Raw genomic sequence first — 23,086 nt, 5'->3', positions numbered from 1 at the left:
AGCGACCGCTGAAGTAAGTAAAAGCCTCGGGTGGGTATTGCCGTGGCAGAAGTCCCAATAGCTTGTGCGCGGGAGATAAGCGGTGGCTGAACAGCCAGGGTGAAGCCGCAGGAGCTGGGCAGGAGCTGCCACCGGAGAGGCAGTAAAAGCGCCTTGTCTCGTCTGGTAGCCGAGGTCCTGAGGGTCCTTCGTGCGCTACGGGGCTGCAGGCACAAGGAGGGGGATTTGCGGGTTGAGGTGTGACAGGCCCGCGGCCTGGGGTTTTTGGTGCCTGCGGTAGACAGAAGAGAGCAGCAGCAACGTGGTTTTGCCTCAGTTTCTGTCAATACAGAGACCAACGAGGCGAGTCTCCGGCGGGGCAGGGATTCTTTCCTCCGGGCTTTGCAGGAAGGAAGACGCCCCTGTCAAAGTCACTTGACAGGATTTGCCTGAATTTTGAAACTGGGGAGGGGGAACCCAGCAGACGGCTGCTGCCGGGCCTCGGGCCCGAGGGGGGCTGGGGCCGAGGGGGGGGCCCCATTTTTGCGGCTCTGCGTCCTGCGGGGCCGGCCCCCCTCGGAGCCGGGGCAGAAGGCGGCGGGACGCACACGCCCTCCCCCCCCCGAGGGGCGGCGAACGGAGCCGGGAGGAAATAATAATAATAAAAATAATAACAAAAAAATAATAAAAATAATAACAAAACAATGCGACGGCTATGGTAGAGGAAAGGAGAAAAAAAAATAAAATGAAAAAAAGAGCCGGTGCGCCGGACCTGTCCGGGTTTAACGGCCAGCAACAGGTGGCTGCCACCGCAGCGGGCGGCTGCCGGGGACCCCCGGTGTGGGGCGGCTCAGCCCGGAGGGGGGCGGCGGGGGGGGGGCTCCGGCGGCGCCGGGCGGCGGCACCGGGCGCCCGGCTCGGCCCGGCCCGGCCGCCTACAAGTCCCGTGCGGCCCCGCGCCGTCGCGGCTGTTGCCGTCGCGCCCCGTCCCCGCGGCCGCCCCCCGCCGCCGCTCCCCGCCCACTGTCGGCGGCGCAAGCGCAGGGGAGGCGGCGTCCAGGGCAAGTCTCCCTAATGTAAGATGGTGGCCGGGCTGGCAGCGCAGCGCCCCGAGCTCGGAGCTTCCCCGTCCCTCGCCTGAAGGCCGTCGGAGCAGCCGCCGAAGCGCCCGGCCGGCCGCCGCCACAGGTCCCGCCCCGGGAGCGCCGCCGCGGTCGCTCCCCGCTCTCCGCTCGGCTCCCCTCGCCTTCCCTCCCCACCCTTCTTCTCGTCCTCCTCCTCCTCCTTCTCCCCTCTCCTCCTTCCCCACACGCTCGCCCGCCCGCCCCCGCCGGCCCGGCAGGGAGAGAGAGCCGCGCACACGCACCGCGGGCTGGGCAGGGCCGAGCCGGGCCGGGCCGAGCCGAGCCGAGCCGAGGAAGGCGGGTGAGTGCGAGCCGCAGGCCGGGCCGGGCCGGGGGAGGAAGGAGGGAGGAGGAGGAGGAGGAGGAGGAGGAGGAGGGGGGGTGGGGGAGCCGGGCCGCCCTGCCTACGAGAGCGCCGAGGCTTCGCCGGGACGGCGCAGGCCTCAGCCCACCCCCCCCGGGCCGGCCCCGGCGGCGGGGGGGACGCGGGGCGAGGCGGCGGCCGCCGCCGGGAGGGGGGCGCCGGGCACCGGGGGGAGGCCGCCGGGGGTCCCCGCCGGGGGTTGCCGGGCCCCGGAGCCTCCCCGGGCACGGGCGGCCGGCCGAGAGGGGAGCCCCGGGTTTGCGTGGAAATTTCCTCTCTTCTCCTCCTGCCTCCTCCCCGCGGCCGGGCTCCATTTGTTCTTGTGATAGGCACTTTTATTTTAATATTGGGGAGGAGAGGGAAGCAGATGGCAAATGGCAGCGTCTTGTTTTTTTTTTTCACGTTATTTTGTACCGTCCGTGTAAGCTCCTGAGATTTGCCTGTCTGTAAAATAATTGGCATGTAACTTTCCGTCTCCCCCTTGCAAAGCACTGGAAGCCCTTTCCATTTTGTGCGTTAGCAGGAGCAAATGACAGGGCTGCGTGCGGACTCTCATCTGACTTCCAGTGACTGTCACGGAGCTCTACCTGCCAGGCTGAAAGTGAGCTGCTGCTGTCTCCGTGTGCCTGGGAAGACGGGAGGGAGAACACATGAGATCGCTTCCTTAAAACGCTTCCTTACTGTCCCAGGAAGGATTTAATAGTCCATAGCTTAGATGTCTGTGTCAGTATAGTGACACCAAATGCGTAGTTCACAGGAGAAATAATTCTTTGGATCGTATCTTAATGTAAGCAAAAGCCGTCAGCTGGTTAAAGCTGTGGAAACTCTAGGCCTGCAGATGTTCGCTTGCTCCTGCCCAAATTTTAGAAGTTAATGTTGGCCGAGCGCATGTTTACTGAGCCCGTACAGATTCATAACGCGCTGAGTTTTAACTGTCTGTATTTCATTTTAGTTCTAAAGTGTTTCAACTTGGACATCCCTGTACTTTGACTTTGCATTCATGTAAACGTGATGACTGGCATTAATAGAAGACACTCGTACAGATAGACAAATATGAGGAAGAATGAGATTCCTGCTGTCCTCCCCGTATTCCTGTTTTATTTGTTTCACAGGGAAAGCACAGCGAAGTGCAGTCTTATGAAGAGCAGAGAATAAAATAGCTGTGAGGTTTGAGGGGACGGATTGGTTTCAGCTGGCCTCCAAATACTCAAATATGCATCCAGTTTCTTCATGTCTCTCTAATAACGTAGCGAACTAGTGCATGGTCTAGGAGTTGGATGCATTGCACCTTAAGCTTTTGGGATTCTGTGGTAGACTTTCTAATTCATAAACAAGATGAACACATGTAAGTGGTTAGAAATGCTTGGCAGTTGAACTTGGCTGAATTGCAAGCAAAGTTCATCCTAGGGGAAGGGATTGTTTTGGAAAGGGGGGAATACAATGATAAAATGATCTCTGCTTTTAACTTACTGTTTCTTCAGGTGCCGCCTCTTATTAGCTTTTTAAATGATGACTCTTGGACGATCCTAACAGCTTCTTTCTTTCTAGAGGAAGGGTGGTGAGTGCCTTTCAGGAATAGTGCTCTCAAAATTTGTTGGTGCCTTTTCTTCAGCAAGTTTAAGAACTGCTATACGGTGCCCTCTAAATGAAATGCTGGGGTTAAAGAACTTGGTCAGAGAATCTGCACAAGTATGTGGCTTTTCTTTTTTTATTAAAAAAAAAAATAATTATAAACAGATAGATGTGCTCCTATCTGTGCCTGTAGTTCAGGAAAGTTAGGATATTCTATATATAAGTGAAATGTTTTGAAATTACGCTGACCAAGATCTTAATCTCTTATCAAGCAAGGGCCCTGAAGGCTTAACCTTGACAGTTGTTTCTTAAAATTTTACCTACCTCTTTGAAATATGTACCATCTGAAATAAACTCATTTACCTGTGCATACAAAACATCTAAGTGACTGATCATAGATTAGAGAAGGCATCTTAGGCCTTACATCCCTTTATCAGAGCTAAGAATTCAGTTGTCCAAAGCCTTACCACATGTTGGAAGGAAATTAATTGCTCAGGAAAACCACTAGCATCAAGAGTTCTTGAATGTTCGCATGGGGAATGGTCTTAGGTTCTACAAACCACCTTTTGCCCCACTTGTATTTGTGTAGTATTGCTGTGATAATTAAGTGCATCTGTGAAAGATTGCAAAACTTACCTTGCTTTAATGTCCTGAATGTTTCTGTTCTTTAAGGTAATTTTAATGCTTTCTCTGATTTCTAGTGTGTAAATTCTGTCTACTTTGTCCTATTTTTATCAGATGGAAACAGCACGAAGAGTCAGGAATCGGTGAATAAGTAGGCATCTCTTCTGGCCCCTTCTAGTTCTTGGAGAACAGACCAGTTCCTTTCAAGAGATTGGTTAAAATTTACTAACGCTTTAACAATTATAAATGCTTACCAGTCTTCGAAACTGAAGTATAACAGCAGATAGTTTGGCGTGGACTAGGATGGTGCTCAGATCTTCTGGTTCTACCTGTAAGCAAACTGGGAGGGAGGTATAAGTATCTAGCAGGTAATGTGAGTGTAAGCTCTGTAAGTAAAAGCATATATAAACATACGTTCTTGTGCTAAACTGTTTGGATCTGTTAGGTGTATGTTTTCATCAAACTGGGTTTTGTTATGTTGTACCAGAAACTTTAATCGTACGTTTGGTTCTGTCAGATGGCATTTTTCTTGAGTGAACCTGATAGGGAGATCCTCATCCTCTTCTTATTTCAAAATTATATTAAACAGTCTACTAAATTAGTGAACGTTCAGAAGTCATGTTTTTGACTAGCTCTGGCTAGCTGTTATTAGACTGGGTATTCCAGCCTAAAGAAAAGAATTAGTGTTTAAAATAGTGTTTGACACATAGCACTTAAGTAATAAGGTCTGGTGTTTTTTGTGGGGGTGGGGTAGTGTGTTTTTGCTTGTTTCCCCCTGGCTGTTCTAGGATCATGGCAAATCTAAGGTCTTTCTTGTAGGGGTATTTCATTTCAGTGGGCATTAACAGTGTTTTCTTAAACGTGTACGAAGTAGTTTATGCACATGCTGTTGTTACATGAGGAAGCATGAGAACGGCACCTTATCATTCCTTTTCTGTGTATCTTAAAACCCATCTATGTACTATAGTCTGGAGCAGGAATAGGTTAGAGTTGATTTCAAAATAATCATCTGTTTCAGTATTTTTATTAGTTACTTCATCTCTTGCTGGTTTTCCAACTGGAGAGAGGTGGGTTGGGGTCAGTAAAAAGGGCTTTGTGCATTTTCTAGTCAGTGAGTTTAAAGATTGTTGTAGAGTTGAAGCAAACATGCTGCTGAACTTGGTGGGCATGGAGCTTAGCTCTTGGCCGGGGCTTGCTCCCAGAGCGGTGCTGCCTGCTTTTGACCAGGATCTGTTTTGTAAAGGACGATGGCAAAACTTTGGTTGTCTGCAAGTGACTTTCTTCTGCAGTCCCAGCATCAGTTTCTTCCTTGCTGCGCTCTCAAGAATTAGATGCCTAATATGAAGTAGATTCCAATTGCCTGCGGTATCTGATGTGAAATAACTGCGCTATTCCAAGCTTTGGTTGTGAGATGGAGGGCTCCCTGTTGGAGTGCAGATCATTGGACTGTGTCCTTCTGGGGTTTGGTTTTCTTAGTCATCACAGCTTAGCAGTCCTTGATTTCTGAAATGCAAAATTGCAGCATCTTGTGTTTGATTGTAAATACTAGGTAGCAGCACTAGGATTTCCCCTTCTTTCTGTTTCAAAAGAGATGAAATGGATGGAGAAAGAACGTGTAACGATGGTATCTTCCCTTTCTTGACTTTGAATTTCTGCTAACGAATTTGGAACGGAATCACAGGAACTTTGTATGAGTGACAGGAGTAAGTACTGTGGTTTTTAAGTAGTGCTTCATCCCTGCTACTACTTCAGCACATTTTTTAGGCCTCCTTCAGGGTGGACTGCAACCTAATCTTCTGTTTTGGACTACTGAGCTCTAATCTCTTCCTTGCTGAGCAGAATGGGCATTTACTTTCCCAATATGGATATTCTTAAACAGTTTCTGCTGTGTAAAATTAGATACAGAAAAGTAGTAAGTAAAAGGGTGGCAATCTCAGTCATTGTAGGGCAAAATACGCTGTATAGGAAGACCTGCTACCAGCTTCCCAGCTTAATGCAATGGGCAAGTGAGAAGCTGGGCAACTTGTTTTAGGAACAGTGAGTTCAACAGATGACTTATTAGAAAGTAGGCTACACATTTGTATTTTAGTTTAAATCTACAGTTACGGCAGAAAGCTTAATACAAAACCTGTTTGAACGGTGTATATTAATTTTAAATTGCAAGATGCCTGGGCTAAGACTCATAAAGGTGTGAAATACTGTATTTACAACCTAGGTAATGTTATTACTGCAAACCTATTTCTTATTACATGCTAACAATAACTTACCATTTAAAAAATACATATTTAACAACTTCAGTGCAGGTATTGAAGGAAATAATTCAGTGATATATCTATATACTTTGCAATTGCAGACCTGAGGGAGTTCAAGTGATAAAAGTTTTGATGAAGGTGATGTGCCACATAGGTAAGCATGTGATGACTGTCATTCAGAGTTTCTGGTTTGCAGTACAACATAGAAATTAAAAAAAAAAAAAGGGGGGGGTAGGGGGTTGGAGAAGTGGTAGTCATGAGATGTATGGAAAAAGTGTTCAACTGCTTTCTTTCTTTCTCTACCTTCTCTCCAAACATAACGAGTGAAGATAGGTATATATGTAGCTGTGGCTGTACCTGTCAGTTCAAGGCCTAAAGCTTTGCTGTGATCTGCAGAAGTTACCTTGGGCTGCTGGATGATTCAGAAATAGAAACTCTACCCCCCCCCCCCTCTTTGAATAGCTTCTGCTTCATTACATGTGACTTTTCTTTTAATGAAATCTAGAATTCGTCTTCAGCGTCTCATTCATAAAAAAGTGTCCTCTGAGAGCTCCTAAAGTAGCATGAAAAGAAAGGCCAAAACTTGTTAGGTCAAAATCTGTGTTTATAGGTCAGCTTGCCTTGTAGATAATCTGAGTGCATCTCCCCCTGTCAGTGTGAAAGGTAGGGGCCCTGAACTGCTGGAATTAGCTAAAAGCACTAGTCCAAATGAGAGAGGGGCCCAGGAACGCTGATCCAATTTGTCTAGTGATTTAATCTTGCTGCCATTTGTCATAGAACTGCTGCTCCTCTGAAGTAGCCCACTTGCATGGGCTTCTGTTGCTTGTTAGGAAGTCCGATCCCTCTTCCTATGATGGTGAGTTTTCCTTTTACAGACTACATCTTGGGCAAAGGGTCAAGGAAGTTGTAACTGAAGGAACCAAGTTTGAGAAATTGTAGTTTCTTCTTGTCTTTGAAAGCTTCTTTGCCAATACTTTCATTTAGTAAAGTGTGCATTTAACATATTAATGTTGTGGCTTCACAGTTACTGGCAAACTGGTTCTGGAATATCAGGTGGTAAGTCTGAAGGCAGAGGATGATTGTTGGTGGCTTTCTTCAACATAACTGTTAGTGTGCAATAAAAATATGAAAGAATAGCTGGGAAATCTAAGGAAATATAAGCTTTGTAATCATCAAGCTGTCTCTTGCACACAGGCAGGCATCTTCTGGCTGGTTTATAGCTTTGTTTGTCTTGAGTAGCAGTGGTAACTGTAAGAAACGCTTCACTGTAGGTCCATCCTCTTGTTCACAGCAGTGTAGTGGCTTCCTGCTCTAATTGAGCTCTCTTAAAGCCATTAATTTCTTAATCATTTTGCTCGTGGTCTCATTTTGATTTAACCTTGCAGGCTCGTGATTCCCTTGGGGTGGGGCAGCGGCATACCTTGTAGGAGAACGATTGCTCTGGTTACTACTACATAAATACATAGCGCAGTGAAACTCGGTAAGAACCAGCTGTGTTGTGTGACTGTATGACTTTGACAGTGTTGAGAAAACACCTTACCTCAGTTGGAAACTGCTTGGAATTGGTTCTGTAAAGAGCAGCATCTTTTGCTGGGCTGCCAGCTAACTGCTTTCAAAGAAAAAAGGGAGCCCTTACAGCCATCTTCGTGAGGAGGCCTGCTGTGGTATTGCTGTTACTCTTTTGGGTTAGTTATGTAGAGTGTAATCCAAGTGAAGAAGCAGAAGACAGGCCCTGGGAATTAAAATCCTTACTTTATCTCTACTGATAATTAATACCAGTTACTGGTTGTTGTATTCTTTTTGTGTGCACATGTGTGTGCCCGTGCATACACTCACATACGTCACTCTATTGAGTAGAGGCAAGCCAAAATTTGTTTTCTAACAAATTGCACTTGGGAGGAAGAGGTGAGACGCAGGTTCCTTCTGGCATTTGCAGTACTGTAGTCAGCCGTGCTGAGCAGCTGAGCCACTCATTGGGTGAGAGGAGCAACCAGCTGCCGCTCGTGCTGCATGCACAGTGTACTTCTGAAAGCTTGGAGGCAACTTCCATAGAAGTGCAGGGCAGCACCTTTCGATAGTATACCACTTTCTTCCTGGGACTTAGGATGGAATTGGGAAAGACACCGGTATGTGGAAGTGTATGAGAAGGACTTGGTGTCACTCTGTGGTGTTTTACTAAATATAAAGCCAGATATTGAAGAGAGCATCCCCTCAACCAGAGCAGCCATCAATATAGATGTTGGTGAGGCCTCCTTAATATTGTATTTCTCTTGTATAACTTTTCCTTTTCTTCTTAAAAAAGAAAGATTTAATAGCCAGTTCTTTCTCTTAAGGCAGTTATTTGAATCTTGTCTGGATTCTTTTTAGTTTGCATCTCACATGGGCTTTGCCTTCTCTGAAGGCACTGTGCTCAGCTGCTCTTGATCAGTAAGAATTCAGAGCTGCTTATTAGTTTGGGGGGTGGGAACAAACAAAACCTGTGAAGTAAAGCCACAGCATCTAAAGAATATGCTGGGCAAGTGCATTTGCAGTGCATTTGAACTTCTGTGCTTTTTATAGCGTCTTGCAGTCTGGCAGATTACTTTTTGGGGGATTGAATTCAGGATTTTGTACATAGCTAGTGACTCCTTAAATTCACCTGCCTGAATTAATGTACTTCCATATAGCTGAGGCAGTAGTAGAAGGAATGTATCTAAAACCAGTGCTCCACACCCTCCTGAAGCTTGTGGAAACCGATACTCTGCTTTTGAGTATTTTACTGGATTGTTTCTTTTTAGACTATTAAATTGTTTTTCCCTTTCTGCGCAGCCTTTTTAGAAAATGACCTGGAAAACTATGTCCCCAGGATACTTCTTAATGCTCTCCCTTTCCTTTTTTTAAAGTCAATTGTTTTTGTTTGTGACTGTCTCTAGAACTTGTTTACTACAGCTATAGGTTATCTTCAAGCCATCGTATGCCCTATTCCCCATTGAGATAAAGGTACTTCCCTGAATGGAGGTGCTGATCTTTCCCAACCTTGTTGTTTAATAACAAATACATATTTCCCTGAGCAGTAGCAGCAGAAGACTGTAACTCATATACCAGACATGTGGGAGGTAGGATTTATGATCGGAGTGAATACTGCTCAAACTTGTCACCTCTGTGGATTTATAGCACTTGTACGGAGTGAGTGATAGGAAGATTCTTTCATCCCCTGAAGTTTACTCCTGCTAAGTTATATGTATGAAGCTTGGTTTGCTTTCTGAAATATAACTTATTTTTTGGAAATGCAAAACAAATATCTATGGTAAAGCTATAGTTTACTTTGATTAGTTTTAAACATGAGTACATGCTAGTGGTTATGCCTTGTTATTGTTAACTTGTGAATTCTTCAAACTTTCTAGCACTTACTCCATTGGAGATGGAACCTTCACTTGAAGGCATTGATGCAAGATTCTTATCTGGAGTCTTTAAACTCTTGTGTTTAGTTATTAAAAACAAAACAAAAACTTGGGTAAATCAAGGTCATCCTGAATTTCTGCCTGAGAGAAATTTAACTTAGTTGCTTGCAATATAACTTTTACCCTTGGGACAGTCTTCTGTAGTTTCAGCCCATGTTTTCGTTTGTGTATGTCTTTATTTCTTATCCTTAACTGTCTGCTAAAAGTGAATGGTAATTTGAGAGATAATTGATAACTTCTGAGTGGTGGTGTCTCAAATGCCTAGGCTTGTGGATCTGAGCTCTGTACTGATGTTTTTTTTGTTATAACAGTGATCTTGTTGGGTAAAGAAATGATGAATTAAGTGTCATCTTCCACTTTCTGAAAGGTAAATTTTATAGAAAACTGCAACATATGCTGAATGAGTAGGAGGGCTGGGAATGGAGTGGCTACTTCTGAAGTGGATTTTATTCTGGAATGGCTAAGGTTTCTCCTTCCTGCCCAGTGATGTCTTCAGAAGATGTAAGGTTCTGAACTGCAACCCAGTCAAAAGTGAGCAGTGGGAGGAAATCGAGGGTTTTGTGTGTGTTTTTTTTTTGTGGTTGTTCCATGTAACTTTTGTTAATGTTGTTAATGTATTTAGTGTTCCATTTTTGTAGTTGTTCCACTTAAGCTCTTGATATATTTCCAGTTCTACATGTTTGTGTGGTGTCTTCTGCTGTTCTTTTCCCCGCAAGGTAAAACTTTAAATATTCTCTGGAAAAAAAGAAATAATCCTAAAGTGTGTTTGAATGTAACTATGACATGGTAGACAGTTGTGCTATTCACTGCTACCTGAGATGTGTCATTGAATCTTTTAAACCAGCATCCTACTTTTGGCTGTCCCAAGCAGACAGCATCCTAAGCACGGTATTTTTATTCTCTTTAGTTAAACAGAACTGAGTCAACGTCTGCCTTTAGATGATAGGACCAATAGGTCACTGGTGTTACTGGATGCTGCATTTTAGATGCACCTGTGTTCTGCCCAACTCATTTCTCTAAATTGCTAAGAGATACTGCAATATGTAGAATTATCTGCTACAGAGCTGTAGATTTTGGAGAAGACTCACCTCTTAATGCTTTCAGGGTAAAACAAGAAATAAACCCAAGGCCTAGCTTCCATTCACTTCAACAGTGCCATAAACTTGGATGCAGGATGCGTGCTATATTTGCAATCAACTTTACCTTCCAGATGTACTTAAAACAATTCAGCTTTCTTGATATGTAACTTGTGCTTTTTTTCTCTCTATTGGACTTGGCAGTTGCTAGCCGCAGGGCTAGTGCTTTAACTACTTGTTTCCTCCTGAAAATGCCTAAGTATAGGTACCTAAGTGTAGGTGTTGTGTCCGTTTAGAGTAAAAATGACCTTTTGTTTGTTAAACTTGTACTGTAACTTCACAGTTCCACTGTAACACATGGATTTACACATTGAGACAGTTACAGTGTGCCACAGCAGTCTTTATGCTAGGGAATTCTTCTGATATAACACTTTTCCACCTGATGCTGCAAGTTTAGGCTTTGTTCTGTGGCTCAAGCACACTTTGTAATTTCATTATAGTCAATAGATATACTCCACTGGGTAAAGTTAGGTACAACTTAAATGTTTGTAGGATCAAGGCATTAATTTTTAGCGTTTTGTTTTCTGCCTTGAGCTCTGTATAAATTCAGGTAACTTCTAATGTGTTGCTGTGTTGCCTGAGGTTTAAAGTGAAAGTACAGGCGGGTTATTCACCTAATATTACTGTATCTCCAAACTGTTAAGTGTTCCTTTGCCCGTGGTTAACAACTGACTTGGCTACGCCTCTGTGGTGAGAGGTACGCATTGTCAATATGGCCAAAGTCAGGTTTGCTTCCTTTTGCTCTCATGTGGCTGTGAAGATACCAAGAGCATAAATGGCTGAGCTGGAACCTGCAGGCGGTGACTTTGCTGTTTCTCAAGTTTTTGAATGAGATTGAAGAGACTGGCCAACCATTTCTGCTGCTGTGTGATTCTGGGTAGCTTCTCAAGGATTCTGACCAACTTTTCAGGAGGTGCAGGGACTTAATTTATTTGTAGGAATTAAAAACAAAAACAATCTAGATGAGTACAGACCTTTTTCTGAAATATTTATTCCCCTTTTTTTGGGAATCAAAGAAAGGAGGGGGGCTTTCCTGAGACGTGTGGAGGCCTGTAGAGAAGATTTGTTTTTCTGTTAATGAAGCTTTGGTGTTTGTTCTGGTATCCGTAATTCCCCAATCATTCCCTTGAGAAAAGGGAAAACATTTTCCTCCCCCAGGAGGTCTAAAGTAAATATTTGGGTACGACCCTTCTCCATGCCTCCTTCTCCTGTCTCTGGTATTCACTGACTTACTGGCCAAGACGTGGATTTCCCAGTAGCTAACAATTCCTTACATTACTTGTTTCACCCAAGAGTGTTGGTGTCTAAATAGCTAGTACTGTCCTGAAATGTTGCCATTAGCCTGATGAGTAAGTTTGGAGTACGGAAAGGATGATTTGGAAAATGGATATTAGAAGTTTCGCTTGTGGTTATCACTAGGACAAACACCTTCCCTTTCGCTTGTGGTTATCACTAGGACAAAGACCTTCCCAGAACACAAGTGTGCTTGTGGCTCTTCTGTTAATTTATTTCACCTTGAGTATCAGCTTATGGTTTAGATAGCAGCCCATAGAAAGTACTCTTATTCTCCTTCATGTTATATCTTAAAGTGTGTACAACAGAGATTTTTCTGATCTTATTCACTTGTCCCTGTGTATCCAAGTATGTATTTAATCCTGTAAAACTTCTGCTCTGCTCAGCAGAACTGTCATTCAGTTGGGTGGCTTTTTTTGGGAGTTCTTCCGTAACTAATTCTAGTTTAGAAACAGCTACAGGCTGAATGAGATGTCCCTTCTTTCTTTCTCTCTAGAGTTGAGATGTCCTAGGAGCGGATTACAGTGAGAAAGGCAGTGTACAATTCATTTCAGTGTGTACTAGAAAAGATCTTAATATAGAATCATAAAGGTTGAAAAAGATTTCTAAGTTTATCTGGTCCAACCATCCCCCATCCACCAATATTACACGCTAAACCATGTCCCTAAGCACCACATCCTGGGGGTGTTTAAGGAAGGGTTGGGACAGTGACTCTACCACCTCCTTGGGCAACCCGTTCCAATGCCTAAAAACCTAACCAGGGGAGAGCATGAACGCGGTCCCCCACTACCACAAATGATGCAGCAGAGTCCTGCTGTTGTCTCTGGGGAAGCGTAAGGATGAAGAAAATCCACTCTAATCCAGACTTTAGACTGAAAATCTTACGTTTCAATGTCATGGATGCATACGAGTCGTATGAGTTTGCCAAAATTCTATGAGTTTGTATAATACCAGTAACAGTTGTTGTTGTTCCGTTAATACCGGCATTAGGCTTCTGAACACCAGAAGGTGACAGAGTGGAAGTCAGTGGAAGGCCATCAAAATGTCTGGGACAGTTTGATGCTCTCTGAGACCAGGTGAGAAGAAATGAAGGGAAGTTGGGTCTTCATCCTGGAGAAGAGAAGGCCTCAGGAAGGTGGGAGCTAATAGTAACCGCTGGTACCTGTGGGCAGGGTATTGAGAGTACTGAGCTGGGCTCTTCGCAGCAGCGTGCAGAGGGCACGCAAGAGACAGCAGGCTTGAGTTAAAATAACTGGCTTTAAAAAGAGTTTCACCATGGAGATGTCAACCGTTAGAACAAGTTTCTGAAGGAGGTGTCCGTCCTTGGCTGTTTTGATGACTCAGCTAGATAAAGCCCTGAGTAATTGGACTGGTCTTTGTGACCTTGTTTTGAGCAGGAGGTTGATTAGAAAACCGTTGAGGTCCTTTGCAATCTGAGTGATTCTATGATGCTATAACAAAAATGCAAAAATCCTCTGCTTCATCAACAGAGAGTTGTCCGTGTTTGAGTTTCAAACCAAGTATCAGTCATGGGCCTCAATAGTGTGGGTTCAGTGGAAGTGCAAAAAGGTTTTTAAACTTGAAAGGAACTCCTTGAAGTAAGCACTGAAGCTTGTGGGTATGATACATGAGAACTGCTGAATCTCTTTCACTGAAAAAGGATGTTACCTGGAGGAAAAAAAAAAAAAAGAAAAAGCTTGAGCTGGTTGCTTAAATTCAGTGATTAAATGCTCTGAAGTGAGTGAACTTCTGGATACCCTGTCCATGGTACTGCAGGTGCAGCCTGAGCCCTTCAACAGCTGCAGTAGGCCTGGGAGTGTGCTGGAATAACAGTGGTGTAGTGGTGAAGATGGGGTTGGCTGTGTGTGTGGCTGTTTCCTCGTTTGTTTTTCCTCTGTAGGGTTTTCTTTTCTTTTATCCTTTGAGCTTATAGTTCTCTTTGAAGCCTTAGAACAGTAACAGCGCTGTTTGTGTCTAAAAGCTAGTTAATGTAGTTGTCTCACTGCGTAAAGCATGCGAAACTGAGTAGGCTTCGCTTCTGTTGGTTAAAAAGCACGATTTTATTGCAGATAATACAGAATAACTTTTGCAGCTTGTAACTGCAAGTACTCTATAATTTGTCTTAGACCAGAATTTAAGTCTCAAATTTCTGCTTAAGCTAAGACCTTTAGGCAGCTTGCTAGTGATTTGCAGGGTTATGAATCAAGTCACGAATAAAAGATTAAAATTAGCTGTTGAACATCATCGTGGTGGTTCATAGCTTCTGCAGCGTCTCCTGGGAGCATGCAGGCAAGGAAGGAAATGTGGCACCCGAAACTTAATTTTCTTCTACTTCGTGCAGTACTTATGTATCCTTCATAATAGTTATCTTAGACCTTACAGGTGTTCTTTTTCATGCTTGGGATTTTCTGGGGGTAATGAGAAGTTTTTAAACTAACCCTTTGTTATGTTGAAGCTGCTGTTAGATAAAAGCTCAAGGATGCATAATTTTTCAACACCTTAGTACTTGTATTTGCTGGAAAAGCAAAAAACATTGGACAAGAATTCTGGCTTTTTTGACTTCTGTGTACTAGGGCTTGCTACGGTTTAGTGGCACTTGCAAGATAAAAGTTATGGACTAGTGAGCTAACACAGGTATTGGTGAAATACCCGATACCTTTAGAGAACACTGTAAAGAAAGTGTTTAGGAGAACTTCTTGTGTGTCCAGTAATATTTTTCAAGTCTGTCCATCAAACAAGTTTAGCAGGAATAATATAAATATTCATACAAGTGTATTTCATTCTGGCCTGGAGGAATGGGGAGGTAATTTATTCTTCAGGTTGACCTTGGTTTTTGGCTTCCCCACACAGCTGGTAACTTAGTGCGATAAGGACAAGCTTGGTTACTGTGGGTACTGGAGATCTGGACTGCAGTTAGCAGATATACGTAGTTTACATATCGTGGTCACCGCTAACTCTGAACTAGACCTGGGCGCCAGCTAAAAGGTCAGCTTTTAAATATTCAGTGACTGCTGGAGAAGTAGAGTTCTGCAATCTGCAATCTTGACTTTCTGCTGTAAGAAAAGCAGAGAAAATGACAGACAGGATCTTCATCTAAATGTATGATTTTTTTTTGGAAACATTCAACATCGCAGTACCTCTTACGTTGTTGGAGGTTGTCCTTTGCCTCCTATATAGCTTGTGGATTATATTTTGTACTTTCTCTATTATTAGAGACGTTGAAAATAAACTTCAAATAATTTTGTCTTTCTTAAACTAAACATCACATCTGCATTTGTAGATGAAGTAAGATTTTCGAAGGGTATACGGGGGAAACTATTTAAGCCATATAAGCAGTTCCACGTCGTAGTCCTTTTGTAGATAAGTAGCATAAGAGAACCATTCTGAAAGACAAAGTGACTTATAAAGGTTGAAGAAAGTTAAGAAGCAGATCCTAAATTAGCATTGAACTCTGGGGAGAGACTAAATGCAAGGTTTATAAATGTGGCTAAAAGGGAAGCAAATGCAGCTGGGATGTTCAGCAACCATAATGCTGCCTGTCATGGACGCTATGTGATGGTTCTATAACAGATACGTCAAAGATTTTTCATCCTATTTTAAACTGACACAAAATGCTTGATTTACTGCACAGGTATAGTACATGGAAGGCTCTATTTTCTTGCTTCTCCCTTGTCAAAAAGCCTTGGATATAAAGGTAACTTGTGACATGTATCCTGTTGCAGAGTATCAAAGACCTTCTCTTGTCCCCCTGCCCTGTCAAAGTAGCGATGGGCTTCCTTCAAGATGAACTATGGCCGTCTAGAAAGTTCATCTTCTTTTGCCTTTCACTGAGAATAATGATGTAAATGACAGCTGATTCTAATTCTTATGAACAACCTAAAAACAATTTTTTAAAATTAATTAAATTGTTTAATTTTGGTGAGAATTCGCACATCTGAATTCAGGATCAAGTGCTGAATATATTAAGGAGCATACTTGTAATTTGTATCAGTCAGTAATTACTGAATTTGGAGGTGCTATATTCTGTCATCCTGCCCCACTCTGCAGAAATATGCTTCGCTATGAGCTGGCTGGTAGTGACACCAAGGATTACTGCACGTCTACAAGGCCAAGTGCAGTGGCAGTGTCTTGTTAGACCAGTATACATGTTTATTATATACACTGGTCTAATAAAAGATACCATCTCAGCCTACAAACCTTGCTGATATCCTGAAACCATTGGGGTTGCTTTGGAGTGGTACAACTGCAGGAGTCTGCTCGAGGCACAGGAACGTGGCTTCTCCGTCTTTGGCAGCCTCGGGACTCCGCAGCAGAGCGCAGAGCTAGGAGGAAGATGATACTCTTTCCCTCCACGCTTGTTTTCTTCCTTTCCTTCCTTTCTCGTGGCTGTCCTTAATCCATGCCCGGCTGATCAAGAATGGCTGCTGTGGTCCCATGCTCTGTTTTTTGTATTTAGGCACTTGTGTTCAGCTGCAGCAAAATGACTTGCGATTTCAAGTGGAGAAACTTAATTCTGGGTAGTGTTATCTTTTGTTATCTTACATACTGTGACCTTAAACTAGAGAGAATGTTCTGTGTGTGATAGCATTCTTGGTCTTATGTCCAAGGCTACACATCTCAAGGAGCTTAAAAAAAAGTGCCTGTAAATGTCGCTTTAATATTGTCTGGAATGTTTTTCAGGCCTTCATTGAAACTATTTTTTGTATGAAAAACAAAAAGCTAAGCTGTAGCTTGAAATACAGCTTCTGGGAAGTAGTGCTTTATCTTGGGGCCCCTGGCAGGACAGGGGGAATATGGAAGTGAATTCTGAGTGTGGTTGGTTTAGGGCTCCTGCCTTGTGGAGAAGCAAGAGAGCCTGCCAGCTGCTGTAGTCCGTAATCCTAAGGAATGGAGGCAGTGGGAAGAGTGTCTCTGCTGCTGGTGTCGTCAGACTTCATTCCTCCTGGGAGAGGACGTTACTCTTCTGCTACTCTTAACTCAGACTTCTTCTCTGTACTACCTACTCCACCCAATGAGCATTTCCTTCCAGAGTTTGGGAATTGAGTTGCTGATGTTGCAGTGGCAGCAGGAACACTTGATCCATTTCCAAAGGTTTGCTGTTTGTGTGAGGGCTGGGAATTCGTTTGACTGGTGTTGTAGTCTAAATCTGGGAATGATGATAAAGTTGAAACATGCATACATCACTAAATTTGAACAAACGGAATGGAGAAAAGCATTAAAAAAATCCCCCCTCCAAAAAAAAGCTGCCCTTTATTCACCCCGACTTTTCATTGTTTTATCTAGTTATTGCCATGTTAATGCTGTAAAGGCATTATGTGTATTATTACATCAACCAAAACCCCTTGATAACATCTGATTTACCTATCTGCATGGACAATACTGATTACAAACCTTTTCTGCTCGGTACCTGAGGAGAAAAAACTAACCTGCTTTTCACAGCCAAATATTCCTGCTTAAAAAAGAGCAGATAAACTTTTCCTTCTCTTATGTGTTGTTGTCCTCTGTTACTTTACACCTTCATTACTGTATGAATCTGGCCTTTATGCAGATGAGGATTTAAAAACTTGAAATAATGTAGACTGGTCCAGTGAGGTGGCTACAGCACTTGCCAGTAAGTGAGTAGCATGGGTGCTGTATTTCTGAATCTTTCTCCTCCCCCTTGCAAACCTCTAGGAAAGATGCTCTGTAGCTACGTTGTTGACTGGATAAATGGTTCTGAGAAATATCTTTATAAACCCAAGGGGGTAAGTCAGTGGTGTGGCGACTTTTCATTATTTTGAAAGTGGACGTTTCTGTTGGAGACAGCAGAACCTCTCCATTTCTCTTGCTCTGCTGTTGGAACGCTAATGAGGGTTTTCAGGTTGCTCTTTAAAACACTTAATTGCTGTTCAGCACCTTGCAGATGAAGACTAAACCGCACTGCAAAGTCACTATTACATGTTTGTAATCACATGCTAGCCCACACAAAAGTGGCAAGGCACGATGACCCATTGTTTTATTTTGTAATTTCTGCTTGCACGTTTCAAATGGAGCATCTGTGTTTTTTAAGACTAATTTTGGAAGATTTTTGTCATCAAATTAAGCTCTGTATTTAACTGCTCTCCTAAAGCAAATAATGCCTGGTGTCTGATCTGTTGTGTTGTGTGTCCTGTAGTTAACACATCTGGTAAGCATAAAGGTAAAAAACACCCATTCGTAACTCATTATGGCTCGTTGTCGCTCATCCTCGTGGTGCCAAGACCCTGGAAATCTTCAATGCTAAAACAATAGATTAAGGGGATTATTTTCCTTGTTGAATGTAGCTGCTGAGCTTATTTAGGTTTGTTTGCATATTAATATTTCAAATACCTTGATTAGTGGGGATATGTGGCTGTTTATAATAGGGAAAATGGCTGGCGTACGTGATTAAAATTAAACTTCCAAGTGGTCTTCCTCTAACCTTGTATTGCCAGTTGGTTTTGAGATCACTTTTAGAATACGCGTAAGTAATGTCATGGTTATATCCAAAATACAAACAGCGAGAAGCTTACTAAGCTGGAAAAGTAGACATAAATGACTGAGCTCTGAAATCTGAAGGGTAAGAGTCATCAACCCCAAATCTAAAATAGGGAGTTAAAACAAGAGAAAAGGATGCTGCTTCAATGCTCACTGAATTCTGTTTTCTGTGGTTTTGTATGTGGAGCTGGCTGAAGTGAATAGCTCTGTCCAAAGCAGCTGCTGTATTTGGCCTGTGCAGCTAACAGAAGAAAAAATCTGGTTGCAGCCACTTCTCCTGTGTCTCCTGAATTTGGAAATTATTTGTTGTGTGATAAATTATTATGGTTCTTTCCAGTGTAAGGTTTGTTTGGGATATATTGCCCATTCAAATGCAGTTCAGTGGTAATAACTTTCAGAATAAAGCACCTGAACTTTATTTCTTGATGACCTGCTCTGATATATTTTTACATGAGCTCAGCTTCTCTAGAAAAGGTCTAATCTGAGAACTCTGCTCTCTCTATGACCAGCGTCTTGCAAGATAGTGTTTTACTGCAAGGCTCCTGTTGGTTGCCATACTGACCAAGAAACTAAGATGTTCTTTCTGCATTTTTATCTTCTAGTTATCTTCTAGGACTTGCTAGTTTGAGATGACTTCCTTTGAATCTCTGGTTCTGACTTCTCTTTAGCCTAGGCAGAACCATGATGCTTCTGGCACTGGTTTGCACCAAGGTTTTTGGTGACTATCACTGTGCTGGCTGTGCAGTCTGGCACTGGGACAGATCACAGTAAACAAACTCTAGTTGTCTTGGAGTGGAGAAACTTGGAGCCAGTATAAGGATACAGGCCAAAAAAATCCTTTCCTAGTCTGAGACGTTATCATCTCTGGCCCCCAACGCAAAAATCTGTTACTCATGGCAGACAGCTATGTTTCTTCCTATGCTTCTTCCCATGGGGGGTGAATAAGGGCAATGATAATCGAGCCAAGGGTTTTCAGAAGGAGCTGTAGCCATTCAGAGAGGCCATGGCGATATACTAGGGCTTGTTTTGGGTGGGTTTTCTTACGTTTGTTTGGTGTGCGTGTTTTTGTTTTTTGGGGTTTTCTTTGGTTTGTGTTTTCTCCCTCATCCCTGGTCCCAGAATCTTTAATCATATCAACTTGGGTGATGTGAAACTAATGCAGTAAACTACCTTTTTGTAAAGGCAAGGATCTTCTCGGGGAGACTACAAGGCAAACTCATTCAGCTTAACTTGTAGAAAGATAAGAAATATTTCACAGGTACACCCAGACTAATCAGCTCTTTCTAGCTTTTGCAGAATGTTTGGGGATGATCTTTCTCCACCTAGTGGGAGGTTTGATGTGGTGTTTGCTGCCAGGTGAGAAACTGGGACTCTTCTGTAGGCTGTTCAAACTGGGCTTATGAAGCCTCTCATCTGGGAGATATGAGGGGGAAAAGAGCAGTACGTGTAATTCCTTGCAGCCCAGAGTTCTGTGTACTGGCTGCTGTTCTTTGGTTCCAGCGCTGACTTCGGTCACTCTGCAGATACAACTGTACTCTCTCTGCTGTTGAGAGTTGTTCCCTAGTAAGAAGGGACACCACCTGTGTGAAAAATATCAGAAAAGCCCTTCTTACCTGGCCATATGATGCCATGAAATCTACAGGCTGCAGATGAGCTGCTTTTCTTTCTTCTTTAAACAGTTAAGATTTCAGCTGTGGCTGTCACTATGGGTTATGAGTTATAGTAGATGAGGAGGTCTGAGGTGCCTGGCTGTGGTTGTTGGAGAGACTGCTCTGTCAAGAAACAAAGCTTTGCTTATAAATCTAATTGCGATGTTGGTTGACTTGTAGTCATTGTACAAGTGAGCTTATAAAAATGCTAGTCAGCTCTGGAGATAGGAAGTGAAATTAAAAAGACATGGAAGGATTCTGGTTTCCAAAGCAGTTCAAACTTAGTGGTGTGTGTTACAGGCTCTTTTCCTTCCTTTTGTGCTTCTGAAAGTGTGGAATTCACTTTGTAGTGAATTAGACCAACCCTGTGTGTGAACTGCTGTACTGGATCAGCATACAGTTGTCCAGTCCGGTGTCGTGGTGCGGTCAGCAACTAGTAGCAGCTGCTCTGCAGAGGAATATAAGACTGGCACAAACATGGTGATGCTTTCTGGTAGCAGTCCTGAAGTCTGTGCTTCTCCAGCTCAGGAAGTGTTTGGACCAGCAGCTTCCTTGGCAGTGTATTTTGTGCTTCATGGTATGAGAGAGATTCACTTAATGCTGCTGCTTCCACCCGTGTCAGCTTGTCTGATTGCTTTTAAACCTAAACGCCCTCATCTGCAACCTTCGACAGCAAGGGTTTTCACAGTTTAGCCAGGCACTGTGTGGAATATTACCTTCATTTGACTGTTTTGTGTTTTAACTTCTGTTTAAAGCACTTCTGTTGCTTCATAACGTTTGCACAGTCTCCTCTGTCTCTCTCTTCCATCCCACCTATTGCAGTGCCTCACATTCTCAGAACCCGGTTTTCCTGTGGGTTGGTCTTGTTCTCTGATACACCTGGTAATTCTGCTTATCTTTCTCTACCTTCTATTTTTTTTCCCACAAGCAGTGAGGAAAAGCAGAGTTACCCTGCATGCAGGGTGTGAGTGCTCTGTAGACTTCTACAGCGGTGTGTTTGCTGCTTTTTTCGTAATCCCTTGTATTTAGTTTGGCTTCTGACTGTGGCTGATTAGTGAGCTGATGTTACAGGACATAGTTATTATGACAGCTCAGAAATCTTCTACCTTAAAATTAATTGGATTGACACATCATTGTACTTATGTAGTAGTAGTTTTTCCTTGCTTGTGCTGCTTGGCGTTTAGGAACAATGCGTCTTGTGCTACTTTTATCAGTCCTCAACTTCATGAGATTCTTCAGATTTCTGTCCTCGTCTTTATCATCTTTAGAGATAAATCCTTTTGCATAGAGAACAAAGAAGTAGACAAAAATTACTATCTCAGATCGCTACTGAATGTAATGACTGGTGTCTGTGATGAGAGTCATGTGGAACCGCCATTGACTTCCCTTTTTGTACTTGGCTTCCAACTTTTTAAAATCAAGTCTTAATCCATGACAGGGTAGGTGCTTTTCTGAAAGCAGCCTAAATTCTTCAGAGAGCTCACTGGAACCTCATTGAAAGCCTTTTTGAAATGTAAGAAAAAAACAAAATTGTCCTTGTCCACATGATCTGTGGCTTTCCTCAGACTTATTTATGGGCAGTGACTTGTCTCCCCATGAACAGCTGGGTATTTTTCTCTTGTTTTGCCTGCTGACTGTCTAGCTCTAACTAGTGTAGCCATTGGACGTGATTACAGACTAAACCTTGAAAGCTTCAAGCTTTGCATCACTTGCTCACACCTGGAGAATCTGACCTGTTAGTGTTTATGGACAGATGCTTTGGGTGCTTAATATCTGGTTGGCAGCTGAAGTACAAGCATAGCTCCGATTCTGTAGACCTGGGGGGAGGAGACGCAAAAACACTAAAACCACTTATTTCCTCTGAAATATCTTAGCACTTTTCTAACCAAAATTGTGTACTTGTCATTTAATGAAAGAAAACAGAATCCCTTCTGAAAAGATTTTACTGTCAATTACTGTTCTTAAAAGTCTGCCTGTGGAGCTGCATGTTAAAGAGGATCTGTATAAACTCATGGGCAAAAATTTAAGTATAGGCTCAGGAGGTAAGGGCTGTGCTCCTCTTGTCACATGAGCAGCGTGTCCTTTTGATCACAGACTCTGACTTACTGTGAAGGTAAACCTGCAAGTAACTTCTCAACTAAACTTGTAGAGAAAAGCCCTGGAAAATTCGTAAGCAAAACAGCATTAAAGGTAGACCAGAACTTGTTCTTTTGCTTGGAGCATTTGTTGAAGGATTTCTCTCACTGAAGTTTGATTCAAAATAATCTGATGAAGCATTAATTGTATTTGGTATTATAAATTTGAACTCCTCATTTGTCCTTAGTAAAGCTTGTATGTAGAAAAATTATCAGATAAAGAATCTACAGTTATTGAGGAAACACTTTTGCCAATTTTTCAGTCTGTGTATATTAACACATCATGATTATATTCTAACATGTGGAGGCAAGAGTTCTGATTCTATACTACTGCTTAATATTTTCAAGGTTTTTGCAATGCATAGTGGCTGCGAATTGCAATTCACACATGAACAGTCTGTTACGGGTTTCTAGATGTCTCTCTCTGAAACTGAGGGTTTTCCTTGAAAAATCAAAACGCAACTTGGTTAACTTCAGTGTAATGCTTCTAAGGAGAAAAATAGCACAGCTTTGTTCTTCCTGTAGCAGGAACACTTTGAACCATGGGGTTCTTCTGATTCTCTTATTCCCACCACCCCAGTCATATAGTAATAGCTAGACAAGATGTAACGGCTCATTTCATGTCAGACCTGTGTTTGGAAGTTCAAGTTGTCATATTGTAGTTGGTTGCACTGTATGTCTGCTCTGTGCCAGTGGGCTGTAGAGCACAGCATAGTCAAAAAATGTGACGTTCATGAAGAGAAATTACTGTTGTTACCTGATTTTTTTTTTCTTAAAAGGAGGGAGGGGAAGCTATTTATCTTGGTTTGGCCATATGTAAACACTCATTAAAAAGCAGAATAGCCAATTCAGGCATAGAAATATTTTAAATGGCATAGTACAAAAAAAAAAGAAGTAAAACAATAGTCAAACTACTAAGCAATAATGGTTTCTATTGCACTCTTATAAAAAGGAATGGCAGTAGTTACACAACTGCTTCTACACAATGTCTTTAACTCCAGAAATAAGTGGTTTAATAGTTGC

The 23,086-nt window shown here is 42.9% G+C and overlaps 1 protein-coding gene and 1 long non-coding RNA gene across 10 annotated transcripts in view; one reads left to right on the top strand and one right to left on the bottom strand.

Moving 5' to 3' along the window:
- The first annotated feature begins 991 nt into the window (after positions 1–991).
- Positions 992–23,086, top strand: part of CNOT4 (CCR4-NOT transcription complex subunit 4) — a 73,630-nt gene continuing 51,535 nt past the window's right edge. For 7 of the 9 annotated variants that reach the window (XM_040556142.1, XM_040556108.1, XM_040556087.1 and 4 more), the window contains exon 1: positions 11,944–12,860. In XM_040556142.1, coding sequence (XP_040412076.1) covers positions 12,844–12,860 — 17 coding nt within the window. In that variant the 5' untranslated portion in view covers positions 11,944–12,843. Of the gene's footprint in view, positions 1,405–11,943; positions 12,861–23,086 lie in introns of those variants that run through there. The other 2 variants (XM_040556096.1, XM_040556124.1) reach the window with 2 other exon arrangements.
- Positions 9,935–12,080, bottom strand: LOC121069714. The gene is made up of 2 exons (XR_005819574.1): positions 11,957–12,080; positions 9,935–11,919 (listed from the first exon to the last, which is right to left on the bottom strand). It is a non-coding gene; the product is annotated as an uncharacterized LOC121069714 (long non-coding RNA).

This window comes from Cygnus olor, chromosome 1 (assembly GCF_009769625.2).
Source record: "Cygnus olor isolate bCygOlo1 chromosome 1, bCygOlo1.pri.v2, whole genome shotgun sequence".
NCBI classification, from domain to species: Eukaryota; Metazoa; Chordata; class Aves; order Anseriformes; family Anatidae; genus Cygnus; species Cygnus olor.
This window is presented reverse-complemented; position numbering and strand designations above follow the sequence as displayed.